A 26346-nucleotide genomic window follows, 5' to 3' on the forward strand; every position below is an offset into this window, starting at 1 on the left:
AATCACTAAAACTTTATGGTTGGAATTGCTCTTATCTATAAATGACAATGCAGTTTTATTTTAAATAATAATAATCCATTTCCAAACTGACACTCTACTAGCATGTTTTTTTTTTTTTTTTAAATCCTTCAACCTGATAATTTAAAGGTACATTCACACAATCAATCCCTCTGACTCAGTTATCAAAATAATAATGACCTACACAATGAAGATGTTTAAGTATTAAACATTGGGAGAACTGGTTACAAAACAGAGATGTTCAGATAAGTGCAACAAGTGCCAACTCCATGTGGTAAAAAGTTGGTTGACTTTTTATAATCTGCTTTTCCACCTCTTTGTTACTTAGGCTCTTTGAGCTTGAACTCCTACTCATCAAAGTCCACCCCAGTCTTTAAAATCAATACCGACTAGAAATCGCTGAGGATGCTGATGTCCGCAAACTCTTGGCGGTACCTGTTGGAGTACCAGACCAAGAGGAAGGACCATTTGAGAGTGATGAAGCTCCACACACCAGACAGATACAGGCTCTTTGGGTCAGCAATCGCTGTGGAAGAGAAAAGCAGAATGAGTCAGAATCAGAATCACCTTTATTGTCATTGCACAGTAAACCCGAACAATGAAATTTGCTTGTGCATCCTCAAAAATAATGCCCACCCTTACACATAACTTGCGCACACACATACTTCAGTAAATACTGAGAACATCAGGAGATTTGGGGGTGATGAGGCGAGTTAAGAAACCTCTACATTACACCATTCCAGTCAGACATATGTCTCATATTGCACTGTCCCCACCAGACATAACTCATATTGCACTAACCCCACACTGTCTTCATCACATATTGCACGTCCCTCTAAAACATCAGTTGACATTTAAAATACCCAACTTTAATAAAACCCTTAAATAGCTTAAAATCAATCCAACATCTAATAAATGCACCTAAAAAGTTAAAATATACTCAACAAAAATTTAAACGCAACACTTTTGGTTTTGCTCCCATTTTGTATGAGATGAACTCAAAGATCTAAAACTTTTTCCACATACACAATATCACCATTTCCCTCAAATATTGTTCACAAACCCGTCGAAATCTGTGATAGTGAGCACTTCTCCTTTGCTGAGATAATCCATCCCACCTCACAGGTGTGCCATATCAAGATGCTGATTAGACACCATGATTAGTGCACAGATGTGCCTTAGACTGCCCACAATAAAAGGCCACTCTGAAAGGTGCAGTTTTGTTTTATTGGTGGGGGGATACCAGTCAGTATCTGGTGTGACCACCATATGCCTCATGCAGTGCAACACATCTCCTTCGCATCATCCGAGAAGAGAACACCTCTCCAATGTGCCAAACACCAGCGAATGTGAGCATTTGCCCACTCAAGTTGGTTACGACGACGAACTGGAGTCAGGTCGAGACCCCGATGAGGATGACGAGCATGGAGATGAGCTTCCCTGAGACGGTTTCTGACAGTTTGCGCAGAAATTCTTTGGTTATGCAAAGCGATTGTTTCAGCAGCTGTCCGAGTGGCTGGTCCCAGACGATCTTGGAGGTGAACATGCTGGATGTCGAGGTCCTGGGCTGGTGTGGTTACACGTGGTCTGCGGTTGTGAGGCTGGTTGGATGTACTGCCAAATTCTCTGAAACGCCTTTGGAGACGGCTTATGGTAGAGAAATGAACATTCAATACACGAGCAACAGCTCTGGTTGACATTCCTGCTGTCAGCATGCCAATTGCACGCTCCCTCAAATCTTGCGACATCTGTGGCATTGTGCTGTGTGATAAAACTGCACCTTTCAGAGTGGCCTTTTATTGTGGGCAGTCTAAGGCACACCTGTGCACTAATCATGGTGTCTAATCAGCATCTTGATATGGCACACCTGTGAGGTGGGATGGATTATCTCAGCAAAGGAGAAGTGCTCACTATCACAGATTTCGACGGGTTTGTGAACAATATTTGAGGGAAATGGTGATATTGTGTATGTGGAAAAAGTTTTAGATCTTTGAGTTCATCTCATACAAAATGAGAGCAAAACCAAAAGTGTTGCATTTATATTTTTGTTGAGTATAGTTAAAATCATATATTGCACATGTCCCCCATTATTCTAATTAAGCAATGCAGTTGTTCCGAATGGAGCTTGGTCATGTCTGTTCAGTTCTGTAATGGCTCTACGAAAGAAGCTGATTTTTAGCCTTGCGGTGTGGGCTTTGAAGGCCCGATAATGCCTGCCGGACAGAAGCAAAGAGAAAAGGTGATGCGAGGGGTGTGTTCTGTCCTGCAGAATACTGCTTGCTCAGCGGAGGCAGCAGGTCCTGAAAATATTATCCAATGAGGGAAGAGGGAGACCAATGACCTTTTCTGCCATTATTATGACTCGTTTGATGGATTTCTTATTGTTTTCAGAGCAGTTAGCAAACCATGCTGTAATGGAATAGGTTACAACCCCAATTCCAATGAAGTTGGAATGTTGTGTGAAATGTAAGTAAAAACAGAATACAGTGATCTGCAAATACTCTTCAAGCTATATTTAATTGAATACACCACAAAGACAAGATATTTAATGTTCAAACTAATAAACTTTATTGTTTTTGTGCAAATATTTGCTCATTTTGAAATGGATGTCTGCAACACGTTTCAAAAAAGCTGGGACACTGGTATGTTTACCACTGTGTTACATCACCTTTCCTTCTAACAACACTCAATAAGCGTTTGGGAACTGAGGACACTAACTGTGAGTGTCATGATTGGGTATAAAAGGAGCATCCCCAAAAGTCTCAGCCGTTCACAAGCAAAGATGGGGCGAGGATCACCATTTTGTGAAGAACTGTGTGAAAAAAATATTCCAACAAACAATGTTTATCAATGTTCAATTGCAGGAAGTTAAGGGATTCCATCATCTACAGTACATAATATAATCAGAAGATTCAGAGAATCTGGAGAACTTTCTACACGTAAGCGGCAAGGCTGAAAAACAACATTGAATGCCCGTGACCTTTGATACCTCAGGCGGCACTGCATTAAAAACAGACATCACTGTGTAAAGGATCTTACCGCGTGGGCTCAGGAACACTTCAATCAATCAATCAATCAACTTTTTTCTTATATAGCGCCAAATCACAACAAACAGTTGCCCCAAGGCGCTCCATATTGCAAGGCAAGGCCATACAATAATTATGAAAAACCCCAACGGTCAAAACGACCCCCCATGAGCAAGCACCTGGCCACAGCGGGAAGGAAAAACCCCCCCTTAACAGGAAGAAACCTCCAGCAGAACCAGGCTCAGGGAGGGGCAGTCCTCTGCTGAGACTGGTTGGGGCTGAGGGAAAGAACCAGGAAAAAGACATGCCGAGAAGGGGGGCAGAGATCGATCACTAATGATTAAATGCAGAGTGATGCATACGGAGCAAAAAGAGAAAGAAACAGTGCATCATGGGAACCCCCCACAGTCTACGTCTAAAGCAGCATAACCAAGGGATGGTCCAGGGTCACCCGATCCAGCCCTAACTATAAGCCTTAGCGAAAAGGAAAGTTTTAAGCCTAATCTTAAAAGTAGAGAGGGTATCTGTCTCCCTGATCTGAATTGGGAGCTGGTTCCACAGGAGAGGAGCCTGAAAGCTGAAGGCTCTGCCTCCCATTCTACTCTTACAAACCCTAGGAACTACAAGTAAGCCCGCAGTCTGAGAGCGAAGCGCTCTAATGGGGTAATATGGTACTACGAGGTCCCTAAGATAAGATGGGACCTGATTATTCAAAACCTTATAAGTAAGAAGAAGAATTTTAAATTCTATTCTAGAATTAACAGGAAGCCAATGAAGAGAGGCCAACACGGGTGAGATATGCTCTCTCCTGCTAGTCCCCGTCAGTACTCTAGCTGCAGCATTCTGAACCAACTGAAGGCTTTTTAGGGAACTTTTAGGACAACCTGATAATAATGAATTACAATAGTCCAGCCTAGAGGAAATAAATGCATGAATTAGTTTTTCAGCATCACTCTGAGACAAGACCTTTCTGATTTTAGAGATATTGCGTAAATGCAAAAAGGCAGTCCTACATATTTGTTTAATATGCGCTTTGAATGACATATCCTGATCAAAAATGACTCCAAGATTTCTCACAGTATTACTAGAGATCAGGGAAATGCCATCCAGAGTAACGATCTGGTTAGACACCATGCTTCTAAGATTTGTGGGGCCAAGTACAATAACTTCAGTTTTATCTGAGTTTAAAAGCAGGAAATTAGAGGTCATCCATGTCTTTATGTCTGTAAGACAATCCTGCAGTTTAGCTAATTGGTGTGTATCCTCTGGCTTCATGGATAGATAAAGCTGGGTATCATCTGCGTAACAATGAAAATTTAAGCAATACCGTCTAATAATACTGCCTAAGGGATGCATGTATAAAGTGAATAAAATTGGTCCTAGCACAGAACCTTGTGGAACTCCATAATTAACTTTAGTCTGTGAAGAAGATTCCCCATTTACATGAACAAACTGTAATCTATTAAACAAATACGATTCAAACCACCGCAGCGCAGTGCCTTTAATACCTATGACATATGACCTTCAGAAAACCATTGTCAGTTTGAAATGGACAGACGCAAAATGGAAACGTGTGCTGTGGTCTGATGAGTCCACATTTCAGATTGTTTTTGGAAACCATGGACGTCGTGTCCTCTGAACAAAAGAGGAAAAAGACCATCCAGACTGTCACCAGTGCAAAGTTCAAAAGCCAGCATCTGTGATGGTATGGGGGTGTGTTAGTGCCCATGGCATGGGCAACTTAGACATCTGTAATGGCACCATCAATCCTGAGAGGTACATCCAGGTTTTGGAGCAACACATGCTGCCATCCAAGCAATGTCTTTTTCAGGGACATCCCTGCTTATTTCAGACAATACCATGCCACATTCTGCATGTGTTACAACAGTGTCCCTTTGCAGTAAAAGAGTGCGGGTACTAGACTGGCCTGCCTGCAGTCCAGACCTGTCACCCATTGAAATTGTGTAGCACATTATGAAGTGTAAAATACAACAACGGAGACCCCGGACTGTTGAATAACTGAAGTCGTACATCAAGCATGAATGGGAAAGAATTCCACCTACAAAGCTTTAACAATTAGTGTCCTCAGTTCCCAAACGCTTATTGAGTGTTGTTAGAAAGAAAGGTGATGTAACACAGTGGTAAACATACCACTGTTCCAGCTTTTTTGAAACATGTTGCAGGCATCCATTTCAAAATGAGCAAATATTTGCACAAAAACAAAATTTATCACTTTGAACATTAAATATCTTGTAGAACAAAAAAGGAAGAGAGTTCTCTGCGGTTCTGTACGGCACAAAAAACATCTTGTGCAACCAGGTAGGAAAATCACATCTTCATCAGAGTCCTCAAGAGGACTCTGATGAAGATGTGATTTTCACATTAGTCTCTTTTGTATGTTTTCAGCACCTTAATAAACTTTTCAGCACCTACTTCTGTGTTGCACCAGCTGCTTTTCTCTTTTATTAAATATCTTGTCTTTGTGGTGTATTCAATTGAATATAGGTTGAAGAGGATTTATAAATCATTGTATTCTGAGAAAAAAAAAAAAAACCTTCACTTTCATGAAAAACAATTCCAGAAATTTTACTGTAGAAAAATTAAATGTGCAACATTATAAACACAGTGAGTATAAAGTGTATTTTCACTATTCGTCAAACCCTCTGCCAATCTCCTAATTACCAAACAAGATGAAGCTAAAAGGCTAATCTTCATTCAGGTGTTTTATTAACTTTTAATTTTTTTTTTTTTTTGCAGACTGGCTGGTGGTTTTCATGATGGGGGCATGGACTGGGTGCCAGCTATCACTGGGAAAGAATACAGCTGGTTTATTGCTTCATTATCCATGGAGGAACGGTGGCACCAACATCACCAAGCTACAGATAGCAGCTAACAGTGCTAACACAGAAATTAAATGACACACACAAAGTCGAATTTCTTCACAACTCCGTGTCATCAAACTTCACCCTGCAGCGGCTCTGTAATCAACCGCTTCTGCAGAGCGACTGCACTCTGAAGCGTGAACCAATGAAACAATGCTTCGATCCTCTGGCTGGTTGGACTTTATCTTAATTTTTCCCAGTGAAAACCCTAAAGAGCATATGCCTGTGAGTAATCTATACACTTTATGTTAAACTGACCTGTTATGGTCTTCTCAAACAGTTGATAGATGTATTTTATAACTTAAAAATGGGATTGATGCTAACATGTTAGCATGTCTGTGGCGTTTTCAATGTTAAAGTTAGCATTCGCTGTTCGCATCTTAGCACTTGTGTGCATTTGTTTTCTGTATAATAATTAATGGCTCAGTGTTTGTTGTTGTAAAAGGGGCAAATGTATTACAAATTGTAATAATTTTTAATTTATTTTTATTTATATACTAATAATAATAGCAACAACAGCAATAATAATAATAATAATAATAATAATAATAAAACTTCAGAAGCGGCAAGTCCACTTCTTAACATCTCTCAAAGCCATTAAAATATGTCAATCGTGACTGTGACTCACTTTTGTGCAGACTACGGCACCCTAGGGTGCCGTGATCGATCGTCAGGGGTGCCGTGGGCAATTATCAAATATCACCATTATCGGGTGTATGTGCTGTAATAGTGTGGCAGATGATGTAATGCTCTTTTATTCCAGTAGATGGCAGCAAAGCGCTGTACTATAGTATAATAGACAGTGGAATTAGTGCTGCGTGACACATGACACATGACAGTGGCAGTGTAATACGAGCAAGTGACAGTGATGGAGAAATTTTTGAAAAGAGAAAATACAAATGCCAATCGGGATCCTGGACAAAATTCAGACGCAGATGGAGACGGTGGGCCACCAAAGAAAAAAGACAAGACGGTGAAATCGAGGCAATATAGCAAAAGCTACCTTTCATTTGGATTTACTTTCATGGGGGATGCCGCGGCACCGGCTCCGCTATGCTTGGTGTGTGGAGAGAGGCTGGCCAATGCTGCCATGGGGCCAAGCAAGCTTAAACGACATCTCCAAACGAAACACCCTTCTGTTCAAAACAAGCCCATGGAATATTTTGTACGCTTACGTACAAACAATGAGAAACAAGCAACTTTTTTGAGAAACAACACAAAGGTAAACGAGAGAGCCCTCAAGGCTAGCTATATTGTTGCTGAACTCGTTGCTAAGTCAAAAAAGGCCCACACTGTGACAGAAACATTGATACTACCAGCTTGTAAAGCCATTGTAACGGAGATGCTTGGCCCTGACGCGGCCAAAGAGATTAATAAAGTGCCTCTCTCGGATAGCACAATTGCCAGATGCATTGATGACATGTCAGAGGACATTGAAACTGTTGTTTTTGAAAAAATCCACATCAGTAGGAAATTTGCCTTGCAACTTGATGAGACGACGGATGTTAGTGGACATTGTCAGCTGTTGGCCAACGTGCGTTTTGTTGATGGAGAAGCCATCAGAGAAAACTTTTTATTTTGCAAGGCACTGCCAGGAAAATCAACAGGAGAGGAAATATTTCGGGTCACTTCCGAGTATCTTGACAAAGGCGGACTGGCCTGGGAAAACTGCACAGGTGTGTGTACTGACGGAGTCACAGCCATGGTCAGGCACAGCAAAGGCTTAGTGAGTAGAGTCAAAGAAATAAACCCAAATGTTATTGTAACACATTGTTTTTTGCACCGCGAGGCTCTGGTTGCAAAGACCTTGCCAGTAGATCTTGGCACTGTGTTGGACGATGTGGTGTGCATAGTAAACTTTGTGAAGACGCGGCCTCTGAAATGTCGCCTATTCGCGTCTTTGTGTGAGGAGAAGGGAGCGGAACACAGTGTTATTGCTCCACACAAAGGTCCGCTGGCTGTCGTGCGGCAAAGTGCTGGCCCGCGTGTATGAGCTGCGAGAGGAGCTCAAGGTTTTTCTGACACACGAGAGGTCTGATTTCTCAAAGCTGACTGAAAGTGATGAGTGGTGGGCAAAGGTAGCATACCTTGTTGATATATTTCATCAGCTGAATGAGCTGAACACTCATATGCAGGGCCGCAATGAAAACTTGCTCACCAGCACAGATAAAATGAATGGATTTTGTGTAAAAGTGCAGCTCTGGAAACAGCATGTGAACTGTGGCAACCTTGAGATGTTCCCCCTCACAGAAAAATGTCATCATGGCAACACTGCAGCAATGCGCAAGGTGATTGGCACACATTTAAAAACCCTTGAGGAGAAGCTGTCATTTTATTTCTCGGCAGACTCCACAGAATGTCTGGACTGGGTTAGGGACCCGTACAGCTCCCGGGAAAGGACATGACTTTACAGGAGCAAGAAGAACTCATTACACTGAAACAAGATTGTGGTTTAAAGCTCAACTTTGCTGATCTGCCGTTGGACAGATTTTGGATATCTGTTGCCAAGGAGTTCCCCATTCTGGCCAACAAAGCTATTGTGATATTGCTTCAGTTTTCAACCACATATCTGTGTGAGCTGAGCTTCTCAAGCTTGACTGCCATAAAAACTAAAAACAGAGAGAGACTGAGAGCTTTGGAGCAAGAGCTTCGGGTGTGTCTGTCTACCAATCCTGCCAGGTTATCCATTTTGTGTTCATCCAAACAGGCCCAGGTTTCACACTGAGTCAAAATGCATTTAGAAATGATTAACTATTATATGTAATGTGTTACATTTTTTCCAGTTTTAAACATTCAAAGTGAATCAAAAATAGTTCTCATTTAACAATAAAAATAACAATGAAATACAGTTATTTTAAGGTTTCTCACAATTAAATGAAACAGTGTTCCAGGGTTCATAAATGAAATACATCTTTCCATTACTGATGTTCTGAGTCAGTGTTATTTTTTATTTCAATTACATTTAATTTGTATCGCTTTTCAAATAGTTTTTCAATGCTGTTTGGAAGAATAATTTTGTGTGCTTTATAAATCACTCAAGATATTGCGTTCTATAAATTGATCAAATTTAAATAAATATAACTGGGAACATATTGGATTTGTGTGATCTCTGTATCCATAACTACTGACTGTTATAACTTTTCTGCGTAACAAAAAACAAGGTGGAAATTTGTTAAACTAAAATTGTATTTAATATAAAAACAATAAAAATCATTAAATAAAATTGTCCCACAGGGTGAAATAATACTTAACAAATGTATACCAAATGAAATACAACAAAGGAAGTATCTGGGAAGCGTTTCACAAGATTTAATATTTGTTAAAATACTTACAATTAAGAACCACAATTTACACCAGAACAGGCCTTTTATGTAACAATAACAGACAAAAATTGCAGCCTCTTAGCGGGTCATAGCAAACGAATTTAACATTTACACACGGGTGATGGTTCAGGAGGCCCAGATTACGGGTCTTGGTCCGGGCGAGCTGGTTACAGCCGCTCCCGAGTGACAGTCCCGGGGGGTCTATGGGCCTCTCCAGCGCAGTGGCTGCTCCCGACAGGTGCTACACCCGCCAGAGAGCAGTCGACCGCAGGAGACAACTGGATGCAGGGACCACGATGCTGATCCCACACAGTGAAATGAACGTGGTCTCAAACCAAAACAAAACTGGGTGAAGAGCTACAATTTCTCCATTACAGAATTTTGCATAATTAAAGCCATATTTTTGAAGTGTCGATAAAGTCAAATTGACTTGCGTACGTTTACATACGTACATGGTGGTTTTGTACATACTTGCGCACATAGCGTTGTGTGTCTCCATGGTTACGGGTTGCTGACTACAGCGTGAATCTCAGCTGCTCACGGAGCATGGCTCCTCTGGGGAAGGAGAAACCGCGTTGGCTGTGGAGGTGTGCGGGGAAGGCGGCCTGACCTCTGCTGATGTCACCGTGGTCAGACTTGGGCCTTTTCGCTCACAACTGGGTTCGCTGAAGGCAGCCTCTGCGCTCCGTGAATATTAGAGTGGCAGATTATTGTGAATAAAAGTGTCGCCACGTCTAAAAAAAACACCTGGGATCAGAGCGCAAAATGCTTGAGGATTTTCGAAATGCGGTGTTTTCTGTATCAATTTTCTATTGCGATAATTGGGTTTTGCGCAAAACCAGAGGTATTATAATAGAATTATAATATTATTTTGGTTGGTGGTGTGCCACAGGATTTTGTAAATATAAAAAAGGTGCCACGGCTCAAAAAAGGTTGAAAATCACTGGATTATTGGCCCACCCTGTATTTAGCTCCAGAGTTTAAGGATCCAGTGACTAATTTCATATTTATTTACTTTAAGACTCAATAGAATGTTGACATAGAAAACCTTTAAAGCCTACTTTTAGTACACAGAAAATTCACAAGCGGTATCGATAAGGGAATCGATAACGGCATCGATATTGATAAAATCTTATCAATACCATCCCTAACCACGCTCCATGCTCCCGCAGAATATAGCGCACATTGAAATGTATGTTGTCGATGCGTGGAGCGTGTGTTTGGCCGTTTCCGTCACCGATCTTCGGCAATGTTCGTTAGCATCTTTAAATGCGTGGAAAGCTGCAAGAAACGAAGACGAACAAGATGCAAATCTAACAGAAGGCTTTGAAATTCGACCTGAAATATGTTTAAACTGCAATCACCCAAACCTGGACAACAACCAGGAAAGAGTTTTGCAGTAGGAATTGACCAGAAGAGGAAGCTTAGTGATGAGTTAAGGAAGAGAGACAGGCTATATGAAAGAAAGAAGAGGAAGAGAGGTTTTTTTCCCGACCTGGCCACAGAAATGGCCGTGGCTTGGTCACGAACAAGAGAAGAATGAGGTTTTCTGCCAAATCTGTAGGGCCTATCCGTCGTATGCTGCCAAGTAGTTTTGATATGGACCTACATCTGTATTTTACATTTCTGACTGAGTTAGCCAACTCTAAAGGTTGCTAAAAAAAATGCCCTCTAAATTTTATGGTAGTCACTTTATCACTTTATTTTTTTTACACTTGAGAATTCCCTCTGATAAATTCTATTTTTTTTAAACTTCATGGTCCATAGACTATTTTATGTTTTTTTCTGGATTGGTTTATATTATTTGCAGGATTTCAGGGTGGAACATCATGAACTCTCGCATGCAAAACCATGGGCCAGTGCTCCTACACTGTGGGCCACTAACTTCTAAATTCTACTGGCGCTGTGGCTCAGCGGGGAAAACTGGTTTATGTCAAGCCCTGTGTGTGTATATATACATACATATATATATACATATATATATATATATATACATATATATATACATATATATATATATATACATATATATATATATATATATATATACATATATATACATATATATATATATATACATATATATACATATATATATATACATATATATATACATATATATACACATATATATATACATATATATACACATATATATACATATATATACACATATATATATACATATATATACACATATATATATACATATATACACATATATATACATATATATACACATATATATATACATATATATACACATATATATATACATATATATACACATATATATACATATATATACACATATATATATACATATATATACACATATATATATACATATATATACACATATATATATACACATATATATACATATATATACACATATATATACATATATATATACATATATATACACATATATATACATATACATACACATATATATACATATACATACACATATATATACATATACATACACATATATATACATATACATACACATATATATATATATATATATATACATATACATACACATATATATATATATATATACATATACATACACATATATATATATATATATATGTATACACGAGATCTGTCTGAAGTCTTTTATTTTATTTTAAAACATGTTAAAATCAGCATTTTTTTTCCCCAAAAGTACATTTATAAATCATGCATGTTTCAAAAAGGAGTAGGATGAAGCTTAAGCTTATCAAGCTCTACCCCTAATTTACATGTAGTCATATGGTATGTGAAAGGACAATTAAATATAATAAGAAAACAGCATTAGTTTGATTACATTGTACATGTAATGATTAAATTACATTACTCATTTTTACGTATATGCATCAAAAATTAATTTTTTATATTCTTTTTTGAATTGCTGGATGTTTTTACTTTGCTTAATGTTTTTAGGCAAACTATTCCAGAGCTTCACTCCACTGACTGTTACACTAAAACTCCTACGTGTTGTTCTTACACACTTTGTTTTCAAGTTCAAGTTCATGCACGCCTGTCCATCGGCATGATGTTTTGTGGTGCGCTAATTTTGAACTGTTTCACGCTGTTTCGCTGTAATCGACCAGACGTCGACCAAACTTCGTACTATGTGTGAAGGGGCCCTTAGCAGCAACTGCTAGCATTCTCTGGTAACGTGGTTACGAACATGGCTCAACAGCACATGTAGGTTACCACTCAAAGTGAGCCCCACCCCTAATTATCCATAACTTTTATGGTTTAAAATATCTTAAACTAACGAGTTATGTTAAAAAAAATACCCCACCTCCCGTACAGTTGTTATGATGGGGAAACTAGGTATACAGACCAAATGACAATTTTGTTTTTATTCATTTTTGAGGGTACTTCTGTTACATATATCACAAATGTCTCAATCTTTGCCAGACATGAATGATATTTATTATACCAGGGTTTCTGTGAAAACACTCAGATAATTGAGGGACTTTGGAGATATAACCTCAATCACATGAAAATGAAAAACATTAAAAACCGGTTTGCAGGATATGACTATTTTCATAAGTATCTTATTTGATCAAGTCTATTTTCATTTACAAATCTGCTCCCTGAAAGCTAAAACCTGGTGGGAAAAATTTAATGGGTCAAAGGGATAAACAAACAAACAAATAAATAAACAAACAAAATTTTGCTGTGTCAAGTTAACGATTATTGCGATTTAAATGAGCTGTGTTATTTAAACAACCAAAGTACAGAACCCAAGTGCAGTACTGATCTGAGCATTGCAATGTTATTTTTCATTGGCAGTATGTAAGAAAATATTTCTGGCTTGGTGGCAGCTCACATTGGCCAGGCAGGCCTGTACTACTAAAAAAATAAACATTGCAGTAATAAAAAAGATGCTGTAAACTACAAACAGGGAACCTTACATTGCTTCTGTGTGATGGCGAGGGTCAAGAAGCTGATGAGGGCAGTCAAGGCCAAAATAAAGAAGACGACTCCAACAGCCATGAAGAACTTGAGGCCTTTCAGCCAAGTGCGCCAGTAATCCTGTAGGTACATAATGTGTGTGACAAGAGCCCAGAATGCCAGCACACCTGCCAAGAGACAAACACATTACTCATCAGCCTGGAACGGAAACTAAAAAGTACACAAAAATAGTGATGAGCAGAATTACATTATAGAATATTACACTGAACTAATCACCTCCACAGCCAGCATGCCTTTGTCAAAGATCATTTTGAAGCAGAATAAAATCACTAAGTTATTAACAGATTTATATGAGTAGGTTTTTTTTTTGGGGGGGGGGGGGGGGTTGTTGTATTGGGGATTTTCAACAAATTATTAGAGGTTGGGAATGTCCATCAGGTCATCTAATGTACACAGACAAATGCAGGGTTCTAGTTAGCGCAAACTTGCGTTACGGCCCGTTACAATATCATTTTGGACCGTTATGCTTATTTTGGACCATTACTCTGTATTGAAAATAAGCATAACGGGTCTGTAATCAACCGTTTCTGCAGCGCGACCCCAGTTTGAAGCGTGAATCAATGAAGCAATGATTCGATTCAATGGGTCGTAGCTCTTTGATTCGCTGCTCTTCAGAAGCGATAAGTCCGCTTCTTAACCCCTCTCAAAGCCATTAAAATATCATGAGTGACTTTTGTGTGGAATAAAGTCACTAACTGGGACTCTTGTCTTGTTGTAGTCAAGAAATGAGAGTCATCCTCTGTTCCGTTCGCACAGCTCCAAACGCTGCGCGGTTCTCTGCCGAGACAGAGTCCGCTCGGAATTAATAACTTCAAAACGAATCACCGCTTTAAATAAAATGACACCTCTTACAAACGTTGCAATACAGACAATAAACTACAATCGAATAAAACATATTTTTCCTCCCAAAATGAGACGTCCTGCATTCTTTATGAACCTGACGTGCAGCGCAGTGAGCTGTAATGACGCGTTCACACCGGGCGCAATGCGAGCGAAAGCAGCAACAGCTTGCCATGTAATCCCTATGGAAGGAGGCGTTGTGGTGCCAAGCCACGCAGCGCGATGTGATGGACGCGAATGAAGCGACGCGAGTGAAGCAATTTTGAGCGATTGGCGCATTTGTGGCGCAATATTGCGTTGCGTCACGTCGCATTGCCTTCCTCCCCAAGTTGAAAAATCTGAACTTTTTCTTCTTGTCGCACCATGATGACCAATCAGGGACTGGATATGTAGTGACGTGAGATGTCTGGAGTGTGATTGAGTTGGATGTGAACATGTCCTGTCTCTGGTAGCCAGCCTGTGAGCAGGACTTATGTCCCTTTTGTCCTTTATTTCATAATTATGACAGAGTTTTTGGGGGAAGAGCGAGCTGTAACCCCACAGCAGGGGAAGCGGAGTATTTTTCTTTTTCACGTGCACGCGAGAGTGAATCGTCCGAAGATTATTTTATTAATTAACTACACAGATGTATAATAAAGCAAATGGTGACTGGTTTCTAAACACAATTATGACAGAGTTTTTGGGGAAGATCGAGGAGCAGCCCCACAGCAAGCAGCTGAGTGTTTTTTTTCCTAACGTGCGCGCGCGCGAGTGAATCGTCCGAAGATTATTTTATTTATTAACTACACAGATGTATAATAAAGCAAATGATGCCTGGTTTCTAAACACAATTATGACAGAGTTTTTTGGGGAAGAGCGAGCAGCAGCACCGCAGCAAGCAGCAGAGTTTTTTTCCTTTTTCTACATGCCCGCGTGAGCGAATCGTCCGTGAAGCTTATTTTATTAATTAACTACACAGATGTATAATAAAGCAAATGGAGCGAGCAGCAGCCCCGCAGCAGGGGGAGCGGAGGTTTTTTTTTTTTTTTTATTGTTTACATGTGCGCGCGTGAACGAGACAGGAGGTCCTCAAACTGGATCCTGCAGAGGCGGAAGGACCGCTGAATGCGGCCGTCATCCAGACGCAGCTCCTGCAGCAAATAATGATACTCCCTGAATTGGGAAGGTCTCATGACATGTCAGCTTTCCACAACAACTCGCTCCGTGTGCTCAAGGTCCGTCATGTTAACTTGACTGACAACCGGAGCTGGCGAGCGGAATGGAAGCTCCTCCTATTTGATGATGCACTGGGGTGAATTTTCTCAGTGAAAGCAGAGCGACACACCAGGCGATGGTGGCGCGACCGGACGCCACAAATTCGCTTCGGTCGCGTGGCGACGGACGCGCCACCATCGCCTGGTGTGTCGCTCTGTGTGAATGTGGCATAAGAGCTCAGCTCAGATATGGAAAGACATTCATGCCAATAATAATGTCTGAAAGGAAATGCTTTTGACAAATACTAACAGATTTTATTTCTGTTTATGTCCAGAGATCGAGGATCCACCATGTAGAGTTTATGTCCAGAGTTTAAGGATCCAGTAACCAATTTCATATTTATTTACTTTAAGACTCAATAAAATGTTCAATTTCAATTTAATCAACTTATAAAGCGCTAAATTACAACAATAGCCATCTCAAGGTGCCTCACACAGAACAGTTCAACATAAAAAAATTCAAATAAATAAAAATAAAAAATTCAAATACCTAATTAAAAACAGAAGTAAAAGAATAAAACATAAAATAAAAACTATTCATAAGAAAGAGAATAAAAATAGGTTTTAAGTCTTGACTTAAAAATGTCCACGGACTCTGACTGCCTCACTGAGGGCCACATGTACTGGCTAACCCAGAATGAGATTGCCCACTCAACATACTTCCCCAGCCTTCTGGACATGATGAAGGGACTTGGGCTGTCGTTCCTGGCTTTTCCCCTTTGGGTACCCCTAGAATGGCCAATTTTTAGCCACCCCCCCATCCCTGTCACTATGCTTCCTCGACTTGGTCACTTCGCTCCCTCGACATTACCACTACGCTAAAATTTTATCCTAGCTAGAACCCTGAAATGTTATTTAAGGAGTCTCCAATGACAAACCGAAAAATAAAAATAAAAGAGAATGAAGAAAATGAGCTCCAACTGCAGTATATCAATGTTTGAATGTGGTCTTAAAGCTGCTCAGCTGTTTCATAACAAGGTGTATGCTAACTCACTAATGATTTAATTTACATTTAAGTTAATAAAAAGCCAATATGTAAGCTGTCAGTGTTGATTACACAAGTAATTATGGGCCATAATAATAATAACAATAATAATAATAATACGTGAAAGGCATCATGTCTGGACAAACAAAATATTGTTTAAATATTTAAAAGTATTTAAAAATGAAATATGGTTCTTTGTCACCTTGTCTCCTCTGACTGCCACCTTTGGCCAGATGGTCAAATCCAGGAAACAACATGGTTTTTCATTTAAGAATTGTAGATCTGTGTTTTAAGGAACCGTCAACACTGCAGACAATTTATGGTTATTTTCCCAAAATAATTGCAGTTTTGTTTATATATATATATATATATATATATATATGCATATGTATAGCTGGTCAACGCTGTCAAGTATAAGACAGACAAGTAGGGATGTCCCGATCCGATCACGTGATCGGAAATCGGGCCCGATCACGTGGTTTCAAACTTGATCGAAATCGGACATTGCTTCCCAATCAGGAATCCCATATAGATTTTATCCTCATTATTTTGATCAGTGCTATTTCAGGCTCATTATTGCAGATTAATGGGCCTTTCACACATCGGAAGCGTCAGAGGCGTGAGACGCGTTGCTTTTTTAGAGGCGTCAGAAGCGTCGCTTTAGCTCGGCTTTTGACATGACGCTTCTGACAGGAGCGGGCATTGCCGCTTGTCGGCAGGCTGACGCGGTCAAAGTTCAACCCAATCTTCTTTTTTTTTTAATTGAACAAAAGAAAAAACATAAGTTCAACCAGACAGAGGTGGGGGGAGTTACGCGCGCAAAGTTTCTTTCACAGAACTGCTGTTTGTGTGTTTACGTGCTCAGCCTGATGCCTCGATGGAATGACAAGAGGATGATGGACACTTTCCCACCGAAACTCTTGCTCAGTCATCCTTCCGTGCGCAGCAGGACCCGGTGCTGACCAAGTCCTCAGGACGACAATCTGTCATCTGATTAACAAAAAGAAAAAAACAAATTGTCCTGTGATCGTTTGTCTGCAAAAAGGAGCGAGAGATGGTGTGCACGAGCGACGTGCGCACTCATTACATTTAGGAGCGCGTCTCGGACCCGGCGCCACGAGGGGGCGTTTTGGGGGCGACGCTCCCTCACGTCATCAACCTCGCCCCCTCAGATGTGAGAGTTATCAAAAATAAAAAGAAAAAGAAGAACAAATACTGGAAAATATAGCAAACTATTAGTTATTCAATAATATCACGTATTTAACAAATAAACCAAATTAATTAACTAAAGTAATTAATTTGAAAACAAACGGATATGGCAAGGATCCTGAGTCCAGCGATTATGGCAAGGTGGACGAACGAAAGCATGCTCGATTTATTCAAGCAGTGTCAGAGCTGGAGCTCCTGGGATTCATCAAGTCCACCAAGCAAAAGGAAGATCATGTAGCACGACTCACTTGGGGAGGGTGTTAAGATTTTGCACAGGAGTGGAAAAAGCCTAGTGATAACAGACGCAGCGTGAACGAAAGGCGAACTTAATAAGGCTGGCATTTGACAATGAACTAACCAGGAAATTCAACGGAGAGTGGCGAGATGTCCTTCTCAGAAGATTCAACGCGGCGTCCAACCGAAGGCTTCAACTCCTCTGAGGTAGGCTAGCATCCAGTTTCCACACAGAATTTTATGTTAAGATATGGATTTTTATGGTAGGATAAAAGTTATGTATTGTTGTAAATACAGTGGTCCCTCGTTATAACGTGGTTCACCTTTCGCGGCCTCGCAGTTTCGCGGATTTTTTTAGTCCAATTTTGCATGCTTTTTTTTTTTTTTTACAGCGCATTGTGTTCTGCGTCCTCATCAAGCATGCCGGTGTTCTGTCGAGATGAGGTGCGCCATCGAGATGAGGTGCGTAGCACCTCCGCTCGACAGATAAGTCTATCGAGCGGAGGTGCGTTGTCGAGTTGAGGGTCCTCACATAACTGCATATGTGTGCACTGAAAAAATTACTTGACGAAGTTCGGTTATTTTGATGGGCAAGTAAATGTATAAATTGTTCATCCGAATGTAGTAATGTATAAAATTTACTCACTATAAAACGATAAGTATTTTTAACCTGGAGTTATCTTATTTCGACAGGCAAAATATACATATACATACATTTTTGCTCCTAACGTAAAATACAGAAAATGTTTTACTTACTAGGCTATAAATACACTGAATTAATAAAAAAAAACTTTGACGGCAAAAACAAAATAAAAAAAATGCACATGCGCAGTTGCGCTTCGAGCGAGTTACATCATCTCCACATGTGCAGTTGCGCGAGGCACCTCATCTCGACGGGTGACGTCTTCAAGTCCGGGGTAGAGCGATGTACGCATGCGCACGCATGCGCAGTAGCGCGACTCACCTCATCTCCACGTTCACCTCATCTCGACGGGACACCGGTCGCGGCACCGCGAAGGGAGATTACGCGCATTGTGTTCTGTGTGTGCCTGTTTATAAGAATCTTCTCGCCCAGAAGAAAAAACAGTGCCGACAACTACCCATAACTGTGTTCTTCACTCAGAAAAAGACACCTGCACAGAGGCCTTCAGCGGAGCGGCGCCATGACGAAGAGGCGCGATCAGAGGAACTGTGAAATACTGGTCAGTCACTATTAATAATTTCTTGTGTCCAACCTCGTAGGTTGATTGTTAAAATTAAATTTGTTAGTTCTAAAAGCCATCATAATTATTTATAGGAAAATGTTCTATTTTTATTTCTCAAACGAATGTTTGGGCCTGAAATCAGGTTGGTCTTATTTTTCTACTAAGGTCTGAACTTTACACACGAGGTTTGAACTTTACACACGAGAGAAAAGTGAGAAAATGTTAATGCCTGTTTGAGAAAAATGTATAAAGTGTGTAGTGAGGGGTTTTACAGCCTTAAAACATCTATAATAATTGTAAAAAATAACGCTGTCTACTTCGCAGATTTCGCCTATTGCGGGCTATTTTTAGAACGTAACTCCCGCGATAAACGAGGGACCACTGTATATCTACATGAAAGGTTTATCTTTGACCCGTTGTGTGACTGTCATGCCCAATTGCGCTGTGTTTGCGCTTGTGATGGAGGGCTGTATGTGGGGTTAATCTACTGTCTCGTGTCGTTTCTCAGATCAGTTGTTGGTTTGGTTTTGTGGTATGCAGGAGATCACTTGACTAGGGTCTATATGTTCAAATAATAATTTAAAAAAATACTGTCATCACTCTTTACTCTTACTCAGTCAGTCTCTTACAACGGTGTAGCCTAAATACACAAGCTTTCTAGGAGCGCACCCAATTCATCACGCACGCAGAGGCACGTCCCCTCCAGTGCGCACTTTTTTTTGGGGTGGTGGGGGGCGCGACCCCGCCCCCTGTAATAAACTCATCGCCCCTTAATATTTTTTTCTGCCGCCGGGCCTGGCGCGTCTTAAAGAACTTCTGTCTTCATTCACGTTCACTGCGCTGCTCTGAACTTGTTGAACACTGATAAAGCATCAGAGGGACACTGAGGACTGTCAGCACGAAAATGTAAGTTGTTTTTTTTTTTTTTCCTTTTACTTTTCAAGTTGACTTTTGAACTTTCGATGCTCTGAGCTGTGACGTAGCTTTGCGCTGTCCAATAGGAACGACGCATCGCGCCAAAACACGGAAGACTAGTGGCAGAAACCACTGATCTCTACAAATGGTAAATGGACTGCATTTATAAAGCGCTTTTCTATTTGGATCAGACGCTCAAAGCGCTTTACAATAATGCCTCACATTCACCCCGATGTCAGGGTGCTGTCATACAAGGCGCTCACTACACACCGGGAGCAATAGGGGATTAAAGACCTTGCCCAAGGGCCAGGGCTGGACTGGGGAAATTTTTCAGGCCGGGCATTTTTAACCAAGACCAGGCCACCACCAGGTCTCGAAGGGGAAAAAAAATTAAGCCTGCTGTGACAGTGTGGTTTTTTTTTTTTGGTCCCTTAACCGATCAATGTGCACCAGGAGACACATACATTTTAACACTATAAGAAGCATTATGAAAAGTTCTCCCGAAATACAGTTATCATAGGCTTATCAAAAGTACGATCTATTGACAGTAGGTCACATTACTTTTTAGACATAATAAGCCGTCATTTCATTCAGCCTTGTTACTTAAATTTAGAAATAGAAATTATATAAAAACATTTGTTAGAGAAATACTGTAGGCTATACTATAAATAATATATCATTACTTGTGTGATACAATTCATCATATAAAGCAAGAAATGACTGGATGACTGGACCAATGACTGGATACAAAGGTTGAACTTTTGAAACTGCAATACACAAAAAGGCCACAAGATGGAGACAGTTGTCTATCTCACTACAAGCTACAAGTAACATCAAGGATTTCTTTTATTACCAATTTTTGTTGCTAATCAACTTAGAGAATGACTCAATTTAAAGTAAAATGTTAGGTATGTGAAATTATGCCAGGACTTGGGAAAATACATTTTAGACAGGGACACCATTATACCACGCCACCGCACCGCAGACTGTGCAAAACAGCATACTTCGTATGACCGACGCATGACCGTCACACAAATAGAATAAAGAATAAAGAAACAACCTGGCGGCGACAGCATGGTAGCTAGCCATGCACACCATTTGCACAGGTTACATTGCTAGGCTAGGTTACGTGACTGGCAGAGTTAGCACGAACGAAAATAATATCCAACCTTAATTCATATCTGAGTGACCCAGTTAGACAGCACTTTACTTTGGACCAGAAGATCAGAATGTCTCTCTCACACACAGATGTCTGATTTATGAACAAGTTAGGTTGCTGTTCATCAATTAATAGCTGAAGTTAACCTTCACTTACTGTCATGGCCGTAGTGGTCCCCGCCTCACTTTATAGTCACCCTTTCTTGACTTCAATGAAAATATATACTTATATATATATATGTTTTATAAAAAGTAAAATAAAGACCTCTTTCTTGACCTCATATTTAACTGTTGACAGCACTGTAACAGTAAAACTTGTAATTTCTAACCCACATTAGTAATAAATGTACCTATTAAATTCTTTCTAACATTTATCTAACATTTAAATTTTCTCTAAACATTTTACTTCTTGAAATTATTATTATTTTAAGTAGTATTAGTAGTTGTAGTAAAAAAAGCTTCAAAACTGGACCTTTAATCTAGGGGTGTTGTGAGGGGGGGACATCCTTGCCCCACGCCCCCATTCCATCTGGATTCGCCCCTGCTTTGGCGTTTGAGCACAAAGAATGAATAACATTTATTTATGCAGAAAACATGACCAGATTTACAGGTCAGAAAGTTTTATTGTGTTTTCACATCATGTGGTCCTCAGAAAGAGAGTTTAGGTGCATTTGAGTGGAAAATAGTGTACTTGTTGACGCGTCGCGGAGGATCAGCTGTTTTAACGTGCAGATACGGAGTGGCTCAGCTCTAAATAAAGGAGGAAAAAAAGCATAAAAATGTCTGTAAAGCTCAGTGGAGGTGTGCTGTTGTCACCGCGCTTTAAGAGGTGACGAGTCGTAGCTGCTACAAAAAAAAAAAATGCGGATGAAAAGCTCACATCTCGCTTTATTTCGTAAAAAAAAAAAAAAAAAATCCGCAGGCCAGTAGGCCATCAGGCCACCGGGCAAATGCAATACTACAAGTGCAATACTATCAGTCCAGCGGTGCCAAGGGCCCTTAGTGATTCCAGTCAGGCGGGGATTTGAACCACAGATCAGTGCAGAAACCACGTGTCTGAAGAATATTCCTTGGAAATGTTTTTTTGTTGTTGTTGTCTGTTACCTCAAAATTTCTGATTACTGTTTAAAAAAGTTTAGAACACTTGTAATTAAAATAGCTAAATCAATAAATGGTTCTTTAAAAACCTTTCATCTATAAATTAAAACCAGCTGTTATTTCAGATTAGATCATTTCTTGTTTAACATAAGGAACCTTTGACATTTATTTTTAGACAAATAAAATAACATGGAAATTTGTACATTTTTAAAGTCTGGTAGATTATTACTTGATTGTTCAAGCTACCTCAAGGAGAAGTGCACTGTTTAAGTGATAAATAATAAAATAAGGTGATTAAAATTAAATTATTATATATTTAGCATTTATTCATTGTTCATTCAGTTTTTTAAAGTATCGGATCGGGACTCGGTATCGGCAGATACTCAAAATCAGAAGACTCGGAATCAGATCGGGGCCAAAAAACCTGATCGGGACATCCCTACAGACAAGCATGTGCCTGGGTCCACTGAAGTAGATTTAACAAGGGTGGAGCATATTAAGAAGATTTATCAAGGGTGGCGCACAATCAAGCTGCAGAAACATGACAATTCTCAATCGCATAGACACCTCTATGAGTCTGTCAAAGCAAAGGGTGTGAAAATGTCTACTTTTTCAGTCCAAAAATTCTGATTCGCAATGTCGTGAAGGAACACCAAGTGGTCCCTGAAGAAGGGAAGAAGGTAATTTAAACTCGAGATCTTTGATCAAGCTTACAAAATGATTCCCCCACTCTCCACACTACTTGTTTGCAAGTGCATGAATCATGTATCAGTGGTAGTAAATCTTTTGGGATATAAACTGGTCGACCTTTATAAAAAATAAAAGTCCAGTTACTTCCCCCTGAAAACACCAAATTCATGCTTGTCATCATACAGAGGGTTTTCATGTGACGTATCGCTCACGTTATTTTGTGTCCCGCGGCCATTCTGGATTACAACGTGGTGGCCGCTGTGATACGCTACGTGCATTTGGCGAACAATTGCAGAAGCTTTAAGGTCGGTGTGAAGAAGCCTCACGGCACCATGGCGCTGAGAGAGATCCGCCGCTACCAGAAATCCACTGCTCCCAGAATTTTATTTTATTTGGCAATAAAACTATATAAGAATACATAAAATACTGCCAAGGATAACACAAGTACGCTTCCAATACGGATGCTTATTTACATTGTGGTCCTTGAGCACCCAGCTGCTGATCCGCAAGCTGCCCTTCCAGCGCTTGGTGAGAGAAATCGCTCAGGACTTCAAGACGACCTCCGCTTTCAGAGCTCTGCTGTGATGCTCTGCAGGAGGCCGGCGAGGCTGACCTGGTCAGCAGCTTCCTAGTTTACAATATCACAGTGTGACACTGTCGGCCAGTTCGTTACATCAACACTAAAATTCACTATCTGGTATAAGATACGGATCCACTGAACCAACTGCTACACATCTATCATGATAAATAGCTTTATCTTGAGGATTTAAAGCATCGTAATAACTGTACATACTCTCCATTTTTCTATCACGCGCCAGCCTCCTTGTAATCCAGAATGGAGACGGCACCTGTCCTGGAGCAAATCAGTCACGTGATTGAAAACCCTCTATAGTGGGTTTGCACTGTTAGTTGCAGTTGTAGTTACAGCACTCATGAACAGAAAGCTAAATGGGAAATGGGCTAAGGAAAAGCAATCGTGGACTGTGGATGACTGGATGAAAGTCATATTCAGTGATGAATCTCGAATCTGCATTGGGCAAGGTGATGATGCTGGAACCTTTGTTTGGTGCCGTTCCAATGAGATTTATAAAGATGACTGCCTGAAGAGAACATGTAAATTTCCACAGTCATTGATGATATAGGGCTGCATGTCAGGTAAAGGCACTGGTGAGATGGCTGTCATTACATCATCAATAAATGCACAAGTTTACGTTGATATTTTGGACACTTTTCTTATCCCATCAATTGAAAGGATGTTTGGGGATGATGAAATCATTTTTCAAGATGATAATGCATCTTGCCATAGACCAAAAACTGTGAAAACATTCCTTGCTAAAAGACACATAGGGTCAATGTCATGGCCTGCAAATAGTCCGGATCTTAATCCAATTGAAAATCTTTGGTGGAAGTTGAAGAAAATGGTCCATAACAAGGCTCCAACCTGCAAAGCTGATCTGGCAACAGCAATCAGAGAAAGTTGGAGCCAGATTGATTAAGAGTACTGTTTGTCACTCATTAAGTCCATGCCTCAGAGACTGCAAGCTGTTATAAAAGCCAGAGGTGATGCAACAAAATACTAGTGATGTGTTGGAGCGTTCTTTTGTTTTTCATGATTCCATAATTTTTTCCTCAGAATTGAGTGATTCCGTATTTTTTCCCTCTGCTTGGTCTAAAAAAGTAACCGTTACTGACTGCCACAATTTGTTTTCCTGATTTCTTATAGTGTTTCTTAAAGCCAGAAAGTTGCCATTTGAAATGATCTGCTTTTTTTCTACAAAATTAAACAACTGAATGAACATCCTCCGAGGCCGGTGATTCCATAATTATTGCCAGGGGTTGTAATTGTAGCATTGAGACTTTTAGAATTGTTTTTAATGTTTAAATTTCTGTCAGTTTGTATTTTTGGACAACTTTTACATTTCTACTTGTGCACGATGTGTGCTTTTTATGTTCTGCTGCACATTTTTTAATCACACTAATAAATTGTGACTTGTTAAATATTTATGAGTTTGCTTGGTGTGTGTTATTACACAAGTCACCCTAAAATTTTGCTACAAATTTAGTGTTTGATTTTTTTTCTTCATTTGTAGGTCGACAGAAAAATCTTTATTGAAATGCCAACACTTTCTGTTCGAACAAAAATCAAGCACAGCTATGATGATCACTCGTGAATACAATGAATGTAAAAATTTGATGCTTTACATTTTTTAACCGTTTTTCATTTTCAGCAGCAGTTTGTATATTTAATGGTAACGTTTAATATCAATAACTTCGTCATCAAAACCAAACTGGTACTTTTTCCTCCTTGACGAACAATTTCAAACATTTGACAATTTTTCTTCTATCAATAAACTAATAGCGCAATCGTCTGATCCCCACATCTGTAATTCGTGGTTAGCAAATGTTCCAAATGTTTTATTTTTAGGTGCTTGATACCTGACAGGCCTCCCATAGCCGACGTCCACGGTTGTTTATAAGCGATATTCCACACCAGCAAAGCCGAAAATCCAACCAGCACGCCAAAAGTAGCGTACCCTATGCTAATGTAAACCCTTTTTATTCCCATAGCGAAATATCTCTGGACAAACGTGTGCAAAATAACCAGTAAAAGTATATTTTCCAAAACAGTCGGGCTCCACAACAGACTGCCGCTACATTATGTAATATCCTCTCTAACGAAGACGGATCTATGACAAGATAAAAATCCCCCTTCTGGACCGCTACAAAACGGCGGCTGCCAAAACCAGCCTCCCAAAAGCAAAGCTAACTCAATGTTAACATGCAGACAGTAAAATGCAATTATTGATATGTGACAGAAATGTTCAGCATTTAATCTTGTGATTAAAGTGACACGGTAAAGCTTCTATCTTAAAAAACAAAACAGGAACTTAACGTATGTGGATCCCTATCTGCAGCTGACAGGGTGTAGTGATAACTTGTCAATGAACACCACATTTTCCCCCTGTTGCTGCCTGTTATTGCTATTACTAATCTACTTCATGGACATACAAAACTAAACGGCACTTATTTAGTGTGTCTCCAGGTAAAAGTCCAATGTTTTCGTTTTTGTTTTCAACAACTACCCTGTGGAAAGGTATCTATCTATTCCAATATAAACTATCTTTGTTCGGGTAAAAACCCTCAAGTGACCGATGTACCGCCCCTTGTGGAGAAAATCGATGTATCCTTGGGACCTGAAACTGTGGTTTTGTTTCGTCTGATTGTTTGTTTCTTTGTTTTACAATGAACCTACATAAATAAATATCTCTTTTAAGACGAGGTATTTTAAACTGTATGACCACTTTCATTTACTTTTTCAAAAGGTTCAAAATGCTTAATGAAGCTATTGCTTCTGAACCTAGAGATTTGAAGTGCTAAACTGACCAAATTTTTCTGAAAACTGATTCACAGTTTTGAAGTGCCTTTAAACACAAAATGATTAATCATTTAAAAAAAAATCTTAAAGCACTCAAATATCTGCACAAAATGCGTTACTGTTTTGAAAAACTAAATTAAACCAATGCTT

At 39.8% G+C, this 26346-nt stretch overlaps 1 protein-coding gene across 1 annotated transcript; it reads right to left on the reverse strand.

The window, feature by feature from the left end:
* Window positions 1–309: 309 nt before the first annotated feature.
* Window positions 310–25512, reverse strand: slc48a1a (solute carrier family 48 member 1a). The gene is made up of 3 exons (XM_034173111.1): window positions 25257–25512; window positions 13173–13340; window positions 310–544 (listed from the first exon to the last, which is right to left on the reverse strand). The coding sequence occupies exons 1-3, from the start codon at window positions 25384–25386 to the stop codon at window positions 408–410; spliced, it is 435 nt and encodes a 144-aa protein (XP_034029002.1). The 5' UTR covers window positions 25387–25512; the 3' UTR covers window positions 310–407.
* Between the last annotated feature and the right edge of the window lie 834 nt (window positions 25513–26346).

This window comes from Thalassophryne amazonica, chromosome 6, assembly GCF_902500255.1.
Source record: "Thalassophryne amazonica chromosome 6, fThaAma1.1, whole genome shotgun sequence".
Classification (NCBI taxonomy): domain Eukaryota; kingdom Metazoa; phylum Chordata; class Actinopteri; order Batrachoidiformes; family Batrachoididae; genus Thalassophryne; species Thalassophryne amazonica.

Coding starts and splice junctions, on each gene's coding strand:
- slc48a1a (XM_034173111.1), bottom strand. CDS start 25,386: ATGGGAATAAAAAGGGTTTACATTAGCATAGGGTACGCTACTTTTGGC. Junction 13,341..25,256: donor GGCTATGGGAGGCCTGTCAG/GTATCAAGCACC, acceptor GTCTCTTGGCAG/GTGTGCTGGCATTCTGGGCT. Junction 545..13,172: donor CGCCATCACACAGAAGCAAT/GTAAGGTTCCCT, acceptor TCTCTTCCACAG/CGATTGCTGACCCAAAGAGC.